This window comes from Rana temporaria, chromosome 5 (assembly GCF_905171775.1).
Source record: "Rana temporaria chromosome 5, aRanTem1.1, whole genome shotgun sequence".
NCBI lineage: Eukaryota > Metazoa > Chordata > Amphibia > Anura > Ranidae > Rana > Rana temporaria.
The window spans coordinates 303,168,039-303,181,160 of NC_053493.1; the positions used below are offsets into that span (position 1 = coordinate 303,168,039).

The window sequence follows — 13,122 nt, forward strand, 5'->3', positions numbered from 1 at the left end:
CTGAGACCCAATTGGGTCTTAGGACTCCGGGCCAATCGGGTCTCAGGACCCACTTCCTGATTGGCCAGGAGGAGAATCAGAAAGACAATAGGAAATAATAATTCGCTATTGTCACACAACTGATTGGGCTCAGGGCGCTGTGCTCTGCACCCCGAGCCCACCCTTTTTTGAAGCCAATTAGAGCCTCCGGCTTAATCATGTGCTTCAAAAAATAAAATAAACATTGAGATCCATGTGTCCGGTGCCCTGCATGTAGATTGGGGGGAGGCGGGCAATGCCCCTGTGTCCCATATGGATGGGCTGCCACTGAGTGTATTAGTCAGAAAACTAGCGTCTTCAAATGAGAATTCGCAGTGGCCATCCCCATGTGTTACTCAGTAAAGGTTTGCTTTAAAGTGGAACTACGGGCAAAAAAAAATAAAAAATTATTTAATATATTAATAGCATTAAGACAGCACATTATGTCCCACCCTTTTATTCCCTGTTGACTCTGCCAGTAAATCTATTATTTTTACCCTTCCCTTGACATGCCAAGTTGTCCAGCAAAAGTGGCACTTAGAGGGGTTGGGATAACCCATTTATCCTGGCATGAATCCTTGCAATAATCAGCATTTATTCTAATGGCCTCATTTTTTTTCCCAACAGAAAATTGCAGTAACTGCTTAAAAATGTTAGATGGAGTTAGGCCTTCATTTGTTTGTTGCTTACTTAACCAGCTATTCATAACCCTCTTCCCCTAATGGACCAGGGCAATTTTTACATTTCTACAATGGGCCTTTTTATTTGGCAATACCTTTATCTGACAAAAACAAAGTAATACAAAGTTAGGCTTTTTGCAATATTGTCTCACAAATATTATTTTATTTTTATACATTAAAAACAACAAAAAACAACAAAATAAATGAAAAATAAATAAATAAAATTGAAATGAATGGTAAAATAAAAGAAGTAAAAAAATCAGCAGAAAAAATAATAGCCAGTAGCTTTTATAAACATATACATGAAATAGTAAATACAGTGTAAAAATACATTGTTACACTGGGATTAATTTAGAGAAACCGGAGAGTGCAAAATCTGGTGCAGCTCTGCATAGAAACCAATCAGCTTCCAGATTTTATTGTCAAAGCTTAAAGCTGAGGTCCAGCGGTAAAAAAAATAAAAGTCAGCAGCTACAAACACTGTAGCTGCTGACTTTTAATAAGCACACTTACCTGTCCAGGTTGCCCGTGATGTCGGCCGCCCAAGGTTGATCCGTCCCTCGGACCGGGTGCGGGCACCGCCATCCTCACTAAGGGAAACAGGCAGTGAAGCTTTGAGTCTTCACTGCCCGTTTCCTACTGTGCATGCGCGAGTCGCGCGGCTTGGGCATGCACGAGTCGCGCAGCTTTTTGTGAATGGGCACACGGTCCTGTGTGTCCCAGAAGGCAGCACGCCTCCATTTCCCAGGAGGCAATGCGAGGAGGAGAACACAGAACCTCACCGCAGACGAGGAAGAGGCAAATTAGGACGATCTGCCTAGTAACAGCCTTTTCTGGTAAGTATATATATATATTTTTTTTTGCCTTTCTGGCTACTTTTTTTTTTTTTATAGGGTGCACCTCCACTTTAAATGAACAAGCTGAACTTAGAAGCTGATTGACTACAATGCCCAGCTGCACCAGATTTAGATTTAGTAAACGCTCTAGTTTTAGTAAATCTCCCCCGTAGACTATCTGTAAGGCCCCTTTCACACTGGGGCAGGAGGTGGGGTGGCGTTATAGCGCCGCTATTTTTAGCGGCGTTATACTGTCGGAATTGTGGTGGTATTCAGCCACTAGCGGTGCAGTTTTAACCCCTGCTAGCGGCCGAAAAAGGGTTAATACCGCCGGCAATGCGCTTCCTCAGAGGTGCATTGCCGGCGGTATAGCCGCGGTTTCCCATTACTTTCAATGGGAAGGAGCGGTGGAGGAGCGGTAAGCACACCGCTCTTCTCGCCGTTCCAAAGATGCTGCTAGCAGGACTTTTGGAGCGGTCCTGCTAGGGCACCGCTCCAGTGTGAAAGAGAAACAGCAGCCACTGTTTAGGGTCGGTTTGCAGGCGCTATTTTTAGCGCAATAGAGCCTGCAAACTGCCTCAGTGTGAAAGGGGCCTAAAGCCTTGTACACACGACCGGTTTTCTCTGCAAAAAACAGCAAGAAAACTGCTTCTTGGCGAGAAAGCCGTTCGTGTGTACAAGGCGTTCAGGTTTCTCTTCTGGAAATCAGGCAAGAATCTCAATGAGAAAAAAAGAGAACCTGCTCGCTTCGAGAAAAAAAGAGAACCTGCTCTCTTTTTTCTCGTCAAGATTCTCGTTTGCCTGTTTCCAGACGAGAAACCCGAGAGTGTGTATACTTACCTGTCGCCGTGGAAACCCACGCATGCTCGAAATGACTTTGACGCATGCGCGGTAGCTTTCATGGCATAAGTAGGGTGAAGCAAGATGGCGATGACGTCACCGCGTTCTTTCCTTTCAAGAGAACTGAGGTTGTTTTGAAATGAAAGTCAGTACACTCGGGCAGCAAGAGTTTCTTGCCAAGAATCTCGTCAGGGAAAACGACGGGTTTTTCCTGACGAGATTCTCGGTCGTGTGTACGCGGCGTTAAGTGTCATTTTAGACAACAGTGACTGCATTTTGCTACTCCTGCTATGTATTACATTTTAACAGCCAGTGCATGCTGATAATAGCGTCAGGGCAGGGGCGTACCTAGAGCATTTGGCACCCGGGGCGGATCCAATATCTGGCACCCCCCCACGTTAAAATGTAAAAACACCCCACTGTGCCCCCTGCATACCTCTGCATCCTTCAATATCTTTTTGTTACTACTGTGTACCCCCTCTCCACAACTACACCTCTGGACCACTTTACATTGCACAGCACGCTGCATCACTGGACCCCTTTACATCTCAAAGCCCCCTTCACCTCTGGACCCTTTTACATTACACAGCACCCTGCACCTCTGGACCCTTTTACATTACACAGCCCCCTGCATCACTGGACCCCTTTACATTACACAGCACCCTGCACCTCTGGACCCCTTTACATTACACAGCACCCTGCATCACTGGACCCCTTTACATTACACAGCACCCTGCACCTCTGGACCTCTTTACATTACTCAGCCCCCTGCATCACTGGATCCCTTTAAAATTACACAATACCCTGCATCACTGGACCCCTTTAAAATTACACAGCACCCTGCATCACTGGACCCCTTTACATCTCACAGCCCCCTTCACCTCTGGACCATTTTACATTACACAGCACCCTGCACCTCTGGACCCTTTTACATTACACAGCACCCTGCACCCCTTTACATTACACAGCACCCTGCACCTCTTTACATTACACAGCCCCTGCACCACTGGACCCCTTTACATCACATAGCCCCCTGCACCTCTGGACCCCTTTACATTACACAGCACCCTGCACCTCTGGACCCTTTTACATTGCACAGCACCCTGCATCACTGCACACCTTTTACATTGCACAGCACCCTGCATCACTGCACCCCTTTTACATTACACAGCCGCCTGCACCTCTGCACCCCTTTACATCACATAGCCCCCTGCACCTCTGGACCCTTTTACACTACACAGCCCTCTGCACCCCTTTACATTACACAGCACCCTGCATCACTGCAACCCTTTTACATTACACAGCCACCTGCACCTCTGGACCCCTGCATGTTACACAGACCCCCCTTCAGTGCAGACACCCCCTCAGTGCAGACACCCCCCCTCAGTGCAAATCCCCCCTCAGTGCAAATCCCCCCTCAGTGCAAACCCCCCCCTCAGTGCAACCCCCCAGTGCAAACACCCCCCCCACCTTAGTACAACCCCCCTCAGTGCAAACCCCCTTAGTGAAAACCCCCTCAGTGCAAACACCCCCTTAGTACACCCCCCACCCCTTCAGTGAAATCCCCCCAGGTGCAAACACCCCCCCTCCCCTTTCAGTACCTCAGATCATTGCAGGCAGCGCCACGGCACATGGACAGAAGGTCCCCTCGGCCCCTCCCCCTCTGTACACACAAACAGAGAGGAGGGGGCTGTTTTTTTTTTTTTTTTAAATCGGGATGGTGTCACCCCTCTAGTGGGTGTCACCCGGGGCAGCCCGCACCCCCCGCACCCCCCTAGCAACGCCTCTGCGTCAGGGGGAACGATTGCAGGGGAAGAGAAGCTGAATGTAGGAGATAGAAACGCTGTTGACATTTTATAGGAAGAAACTTCAATTAAAATCAAATTAAATTCAAGTTAAATTCCATCAGAAATGTCCATCTAAGGGCTCTTTCACACTCATGGATCCCTTAAAGATCCGTTCCTTTATTATCTGCTTGCTCAGCAGGGACCGCCCTATCAGATCTCTGCTCTCCCCTATTGGGGGATCGGATGAACACAGACCATCTGTCCATGTTCACCCGATCCACTCGCAGATGGATGGAAAAATAGGATTTTACTCCGTCTGCAGGATCGGACCATAGCGGGGACCAATGAGATTGGGTGTCAGCGGATGAAACAGACTAGTAGATTTGGCTTTAAGGTGGTCCAGCAAACAGAAGGGTTGCCAGCAGGGCAATACCTTCATTTACCCCCAATTCCCCCACTGGTAGAGCACAACTCATCATTTTTTTCTTACCTTGCTCCTGTACTGGGAAAAAAGTATTTTTTTAATTTACTGTCTGTGACCCCAGAACTACATATGCCAAGAGCCCTTTCTCTACACACAGTATATGGTCATTCTTAGGAGTCAAGGTAACAGCATTGCTTGGCCAGGAAAAAACTTTGCCTGCATACAGTGTGACAGCACGCCGAAAAATGATCGTGTGTACGCGGCATTAGGCCTCGTACACATGACCGAGAATCTCGCCAGGAAAAACCCGTTGTTTTCCCTGACGAGATTCTTGGCAAGAAAGTCTTGCTGCCCGAGTGTACTGACTTTCATTTCAAAACAACCTCAGTTCTCTTGAAAGGAAAGAAAGCGGTGACGTCATCGCCATCTTGCTTCACCCTACCTATGCCAAGGAAGCTATCGCGCATGCGTCAAAGTCATTTTGAGCATGCGCGGGTTTCCACGGCGACAGGTAAGTATACACATTCTCGGGTTTCGCCTGCAAACCGACACTAAACAGTGGCTGCTGTTTCTCTTTCACACTGGAGCGGTGCCCTAGCAGGACCGCTCCAAAAGTCCTGCTAGCAGCATTTTTGGAACGGTGAGAGGAGCAGTGTGCTTACCGCTCCTTCCCATTGAAAGCAATGGGAAACCGCGACTATACCGCCGGCAATGCACCTCTGCATATTTTGTTGGTAAAGGAGTTGGCAGCCCTTGTTGTGCTCCAAGACAGATTTGGGGGATCCAGTGTTGCCTTGCTGGGGTCCACCATCTTCCCCTCTGATGTCATCAGGGGCTGGCGGTCTTCTCTGGGAGGGGGGTTCTTGTGTCTGGCCCCTGATGATGTACCGCTGGCTCCGCCCTTCCCGTAGGATGACGCCTGATAGGATACTGATGTGGTTCTCTGGGGTGGGGCGTAATGTCATTGTCAGAGGGAGGGGTTCTTTCAGATTGGGGTGTAAAGAATATAAAGGGTTTGTGCACACATATACATATATATACAGTATAATGAAAGGAAGGGCCACTATGTTCCTGTAGATGTGTATATAAGTCAGTGTCCTCCCCTCTCTCTCACACACACACACACACACACAGGTGATGAGTATAATAAATGATATAAATAGACACACAATGACACACAATGAAGGGGCAGCTCCCAGCCATCAGCAGCACCTCACTATGATTGCAATGACAAAGAGAGTGCAGCTGGGGCCCCTCCCCTTCCTGCCCCTCCTCCTATCACACGAGGAGGACTGATCTGTGTCGGTGACAGTAGTGCGGGGCAGAGGCGGCACAGCTGGATGATCGGATCCCCCCGTACAGTACAATGGCCGAGCAGCTGGACGCCGACCACCATCGCCTGGACATGGACGATACCGAGCTGGCCCTGGTGGGCATCAACATGCTGCTCAACAACGGCTTCAGGGAGTCGGATCAGCTGTTCAGGAAATACAGGTGAGATCAATGGAGCCTCCGATCAGCACCGCCGACTGGACCGCACCGGGATGTGTCCTATCAGGGAGGACCCGACACTGACAGCCGGGATCCTCTGCCTGTCAGGATCACAGTTCTCATTCAAGGGTAGATCCCTGGTCTTTTCACCATCTTCGTATAGAGTATTGATCTGTAGGGGATGGGGGTAGATGTCTGTTCTGTGGGGGGTGGGTAGATCCCTATCCCTGTTCTGCACGGGGCATATGACTGCCCTGCACGGAAGGCGTAGATCACTGTTCTATTCTGTACAGTGGTGGGCAGATCACTGTCCTGCATGGGAGGGGTGGATTTCTATTCTGTACAGTGGGGGGTATATCACTGTTCCTTACAGGGGTGGGGGGTAGATCACTGTTCCTTACAGGGGTGGGGGTAGATCACTGTTCTGTACTGTAGGGGGTAGATCCCTGTTCTGCACAGGGGGGTAGATCACTGTTCTGTACTGTAGGGTGGTAGATCCCTGTTCTGCACAGGGGGGTAGATCACTGTTCTGTACTGTAGGGCGGTAGATCCCTGTTCTGCACGGGGGGGGGGGGGTAGATCACTGTTCTGTACTGTAGGGGGGTAGATCACTGTTCTGTACAGGAGGGGGGGGTAGATCACTGATCTGTACAGGAGGGGGGGTAGATCACTGTTCTGTACAGGAGGGGGGGTAGATCACTGTTCTGTACAGGAGGGGGGGTAGATCACTGATCTGTACAGGAGGGGGGTAGATCACTGTTCTGTACAGGAGGGGGTAGATCAATGTTCTGTACAGGAGGGGGGTAGATCACTGTTCTGTACAGGAGGGGGGGGGGTAGATCACTGTTCTGTACAGGAGGGGGGTAGATCACTGTTCTGTACAGGAGGGGGGGGGGTAGATCACTGTAATGTACAGGAGGGGGGTAAATCACTGTTCTGTACAGGAGGGGGGGGTAGATCACTGTAATGTACTGGAGGGGGGTAGATCACTGTTCTGTACAGGAGGGGGGGGTAGATCACTGTAATGTACAGGAGGGGGGGGTAGATCACTGTTCTGTACAGGAGGGGGGGGGTAGATCACTGTAATGTACAGGAGGGGGGTAGATCACTGTTCTGTACAGGAGGGGGGGTAGATCACTGTAATGTACAGGAGGGGGGTAGATCACCGTTCTGTACAGGAGGTGGTAGATCACTTTCTTTCAGGATCCAGATGTAGATCACTATACCTTGCATTAGCTGTCAGCATTGCAGGGTACACATTGATATACAGAGTCCCAGATAAGGATCTTAGTACACAATGGTGACATGTGACAATCGGATGACGGCACTCCATACAAGGATACAACTTCTATCATTTCTTTAGGAGTACATGGGGGGGGGGGGGGGCTCTGCTCTTATGCAGTATTAAACCCAAAAGCAAACATTTATTATAGTGCAGGTTACCAATTCTTCGATATGACGGCTGCATTTGTTTTTCTAAGGCTTTCTTTCCCTTATATTTTCACCTGGTGATCTGGGCAGTAGGTTTGTTGTGTTTAAACAGAACATGCTGTCCATCAGATGTAGCAGTTAGAGGGTTGAAACAAACCATTTAACACTGACAGGGTGACTTCCAATGGCTGATCAGCTTTTATTCTTTTATGTACAAGAACCCAAAAGGAAACCTTCAACTTTTTTCAGATGAGCAGTAGGCTCTGAAAAGCATTCTGCAGTGGATCACTTTTCAGATCAGTTTAGAGCTGGTTAGCAGGAGATGATACTGCTGCTTTATAAACACCTTTGTTTTTTTTTTATCCCTGGCGGGATTTAACATTGAAATACACATTTGGCATGGGGTTAGAACACCCGTCAGGTTTTTCCTGCTGTCTACGTCCCCATTGGGAAGATGCATCCTCTCTATTTGTTTTCCATTATTAATGAAAGTGAAAGGAAAATAAACGTTTGGTCCCTGGAACAGTGATAGAAGGGGAATTTTCCAATGGTGACACAAGTTCTAGTGACAGTTGAGATTTTATCACTTCCTGCTTCGGCTATGGGACAGGAAGTGAAGGGGCATTTCCCCAATGGGACACAGAGGACACTACTCAATGCAAAAGTAAGGAAAAGGTTTTGCCTATAGCTCAGCTTTGAGGGCAGCTATGCATGAAACATGTTAAAGCGGTTGTAAACCCGCATGAAAAAAGAAATGTTTTTCCTCCTGTAAGGGAAGAGTCATAATGAGCTAATATGCACCGCATATTAGCTCATTATGAAATACTTACCTCGGAACGAGGTGCGTAGCACTTACCTGGTTCACGCCGAGCGAGATTTCATCTTGCCTCGGCGTGTCTTCCGGGTATCGCCGCTCCAGCGCTGTGATTGGCTGGAGTGGCGATGACGTCACTCCCGCGCGTGCGCGCGGGAGATTTAAAACTCGGCAAGGTCCGGCGGCTGCCGGTCCTTTCGCCGTAGATCCCCCCTGCGCATGCGCAGCGGCGCATTGCGAGGGGAATATCTCCTAAACCGTGCAGGTTTAGGAGATATTCTCCTTACCTACAGGTAAGCCTTGTTATAGGCTTACCTGTAGGTAAAAGTACAAAAAGTGGGTTTACAACCACTTTAAAGATCATAGGGCCGGTGTGCACCAGATGCGCACAACAGCAAATAATAAAACAGAAAAAAAATGCATTACAGCAAATAACAGAACAAGGAAAACTAAGAAAATAAATAAATAAATAAAATAATGCATTACAGCAAATAACAAAACAAGGAAAACAAAAAAAAAAACATAAAAAAAAGCATTACAGCAAATAACAAAACAATGAAAAACAAAGAAAAAAAATGCAGCAAATAACAAAACAAGGAAAACTAAGAATAAACAAATAAATAAATAAAATAATGCATTACAGCAAATAACAAAACAAGGTAAACTAAAAAAAAAAAACATAAAAAAATGCATTCCAGCAAATAACAAAACAATGAAAAACAAAGGAAAAAAAAATGCAGCAAATAACAAAACAAGGAAAACTAAGAAGAAAAAAAAACATTAAAAAAAAATGCATTATATCAAATGGCAAAACAAGGAAAATTAAGAAAAAACAAATGCATTACAGCAAATAGCAAAACAATGAAAAACAAAGTAAAAAAATGCATTTCAGCAAATAACAAAACAAGGAAAACTAAGAAAAAAAATGCATTACAGCAAATGGCAAAACAAGGAAAATTAAGAAAAAACAAATGCACTACAGCAAATAACAAAACAAGGAAAATTAAGAAAAAAATGCATTGCAGCAAATAACAAAACAAGGAAAAAGAAGAAACATGTACAAAAATAATAATAAATGCATTGCAGCAAATAACAAAACAAGAACAATTAAGAAATAAGAAAAAACTAATCTGCAACACTTTAAAAACAAACTGGAATGCATAAAGAACATGCCAAAAACACATGTTAATGTGCGTGCAGAAAGGCATCCGGAATGCGTTTCGGTGGAGTGAACCGGCCCTGCACCTCCTTTAAGGGAAAGCTCACACCACATAAAAGGTCCCCCAGATCAGTTCCGGATGAGCTTCTGCGTGGGTGTTTTTGATGCGTTTTCCATGTGCTTTTTTTTTCTGGAGCTGCAAGCACTGGTGTGAACGATGCCATAGAGAACTATGTAACCTACTTTCCATGCGTTTTGGATGCAGGGGGAAAAAAAGCCCTGGAACGCATGTTCTGTGAACGGGCCCTTGCAGATAGAATTGGCACCTTTGTTTGGAGTGTTGTCATCCTATTGTCGCTTATAATAAGATGTTTTGGGGAAGCGCTGGATGTGTACCCAGTAGTGGTGCGTATGAAGCCTCGTACACACGGCCGAGGAACTCGACGTGCCAAACACATCAAGTTCCTCGGCCAGTTCAGCACTGAAGCCGCCGAGGAGCTCGGCGGGGCGAGAGCTCCCATAGAACAACGAGGAAATAGAGAACATGTTCTCTATTTCCTCGCCGAGCTCCTCGTCGGCTTCCTCGGCCGAAAGTGTACACACGGCCGGGTTTCTCGGCAGAATTCAGCCAGAAACTCGGTCGGAAGCTGAATTCTGCCGAGGAAACTGGTCGTGTGTACGGGGCCTAAGAGTGGCGCTGTATCATTTCTCTGTATGTCGCCTGGATAGTGTAACATCAGAATGTCAGCCCAATGGAATCGCTGACCCTGCCTTATCAGTACAGCTGTCATTGTGTACAAAGTAACTATTTACTATTAGTATGTAATGTTCAGTGACGTTTTCCTTTCCTAGTAAAATGTTGTGTAATGTAGCTGATCAGTGTAGCAATCACAATGGCAGATCATTGTATGTGTGTATGGCAGGTCACTGTCGGTCCGGGATGATGATAATCCATGTGCCATCCATGATGCCAGCTCAGATCCTGGCCGGGTTGCTGTAATCCGGGAGTCCTGGGTAGTCTCTATAGGATGAAGGTGCAGTCATTGTGCACACAGACGTCATGTGTAATAGTATAGAAGGAGGATCTGATGATGGGGATCTCTGCACAAATCCTTCCTATGTAACACAGCGAGCTGTCACTAGCAGGGACTTTGTAACATTTTTATATATATATATATATATATATATATATATATATATATATATATATTTTATTTTTTTCATGTATTTTATTAAAGTCGGGGAGTTACTAACATTATGCTTTTTTTTTTTCATTAACAAGTAGATGGCAATTGGGAACAAAGTAAAATCTGCTCCTGTACGTCTCTCAATCCTATGAATTGTCCAGCTGCTGCTCTTCCATTTCGATCAATGAGTATGGGGGAGGGCTAGGTTTACCATTTGTATAAAATGGATTATGCAGTCAAGGAAGGGAGGGCGAGTCGGTAGTTTAAAACCGTAGCTTTGTAAAATGCTGCCTAATATAATTTCCATACCTGTCCAGCATCTCCAAAGCCCAAAAAACTACCAGTCCTGCTTTACTGGTACCCGTATATACACCATATGCTGGGGGATGTCCCCCTGGTTCCAATTCTGTGCCCCCCCCCCCCCCATCAACAGGGGGAGAAAGATCACACATGCATGAGTTTAGAATCAGGGACTAGAACCATCATCACTTCTGTTGTGCTGGGGGTGTGCGCTCAACGTATAGTACGTCAGGGCAACAAGACGGCAATGCTAACAATGGGAGTTTTTTAACCAGGCTTCAAGGGTGCTGAAAACCGCCTACAGGTGTCAATATAGCATTACAGGGATTTAAACCCTTGTGTTATTTATTTATTTAAAAAAAAATAACAAACATACCTATACTTGCCTGCTCTGTACTACACAGAGCAGCCCCGATCCTCTTCTTCTAGGGTGCCCCGCTGGCGCTCCTGGCCCCTCCTCTTCATGGGGTGCCCCTAATGGAAAGCTGCTTTCCCCAGGGGCACCTATCGGGCTTGCTCCCTAGTGCTGTTGCTGCATCCATTGACACAGCCTGCAGGACTGAGCCCGCCCCTCTGCTCCAGTGTCGCTGAATTTGATTGACAGCAGTGGGAGCCAATGGCTGTGCTGCTATCAATCTATCCAATAAAGAGCCGAGAAGACCGGGCTGAGATCAATCGCGTTCTCTGGGGGGCCGGCAATTATCGGATGTTTTTTCACCTTAATGCATAGGATGCATTAAGGTGAAAAAACGGGAAGGTTTACAACCCCTTTAATTGTATGGATGGGGTTTATCAGAGTGTAGGTTTATCTTTATTTTGTGTTAATGGCTTTTTGGAAGTTTTGTTATGTCTTTGTGTCTTGTTCTGTTCATTGTTGTAATGTTGTGTTGTCCTTGTTGAGTGTGGTATGTGTTGCAACAATTTCCCTTTGGGATTAATAAAGTATTCTGATTTTGCTATGTTTAGTACTTTCTGGAATAATGACCTCTATAAGGCCTCCAGGTACTCTGGCAGCTTCGAAATTTGAGTTTAGGAGCTTTTGGTGTTTTTTTTTTTTGCCAAAGGGTGGATTTACTAAAGGACAATAGACTGTGCACTTTGCAAAGTGCATTTGCTCCAGAGCTTAAGGTGGGGCTTCACTTTGCAAAGAGTACCCAATCACATACAAGGGAAATTTAAAAAAAAAACAGCATTTTTGCTTGTACATGATTGGATGATGAAAGTCAGCAGATTTACTAAGCTCTGGAGCAACTGCTCTGGCAGAATGTAACTGCCCTTTGCAAAGCGCAGTCTTTTTACTCTTAGTAAATCAACCCCTAAGTGTCCATGTACACATCGGTTTTTAGGAGCTGCTGCGGTAAGGTGATGTGCAACGTCCCTCTCCTGAACGCGGAAGAATCGCATTCAGGATATGTATGTTTTGACCAGCGGCTGTGGAAAACCATGGCGTGATTTTGCTGTGTTTTTCATTTGCCTGCATACTGTATATTTGTTCTAGATTAACCCCTTTGTGACTAAGCCTATTTCTGACATTTGGTGTTTACAAGTTAAAATCCATATTTTTTGGTAGAAAATTACTTAGAACCCCCAATTATAAAAATATATATATATATATATATATATATACACATTTTTTAGCAGAGAATGAAATGGCGATTGTTGCAATATTTTATGTCACAAGGTATTTGTGCAGCAGTGTTTTTAACACAACTTTTTTGGAAAAATTTAACTTTCATGAATTTAAAAAAAATTAAAAAGTAAAGTTAGCCAATTTTTTTTGTATAATGTGAAAGATGATGTTACGCCGGGTAAATAGATACCAAACATGTCACGCTTTATAATTGCACGCACTCATGAGATGACGACAAACTACGGTACCCAAAAATCTCCATAGGCAACGCTTTAATTTTTTTTTTACGGTTACCAGGTTAGAGTTCTACGGCTAGAATTATTAGTTTTCTTTGCTGCGCGAGCTTGTGGGGACAGGGGCGCTTTAAACAATGTTTTTATTTATTTTTTATAATATAAAATTGTGTTTTAAAAAAAAAAAATATATATATATATATATATATATATATATATATATATATATATATATATATATATATATATATATATATATATATATATATATATATATATATATATATATATA

The 13,122-nt window shown here is 45.2% G+C and overlaps 1 protein-coding gene across 1 annotated transcript in view; it reads left to right on the forward strand.

Moving 5' to 3' along the window:
* Window positions 1-5,794: 5,794 nt before the first annotated feature.
* Window positions 5,795-13,122, forward strand: part of TTC39C (tetratricopeptide repeat domain 39C) — a 154,975-nt gene continuing 147,647 nt past the window's right edge. The window contains exon 1 of the mRNA XM_040354078.1: window positions 5,795-6,079. Coding sequence (XP_040210012.1) covers window positions 5,952-6,079 — 128 coding nt within the window. The 5' untranslated portion in view covers window positions 5,795-5,951. The remainder of the gene's footprint in view (window positions 6,080-13,122) is intronic.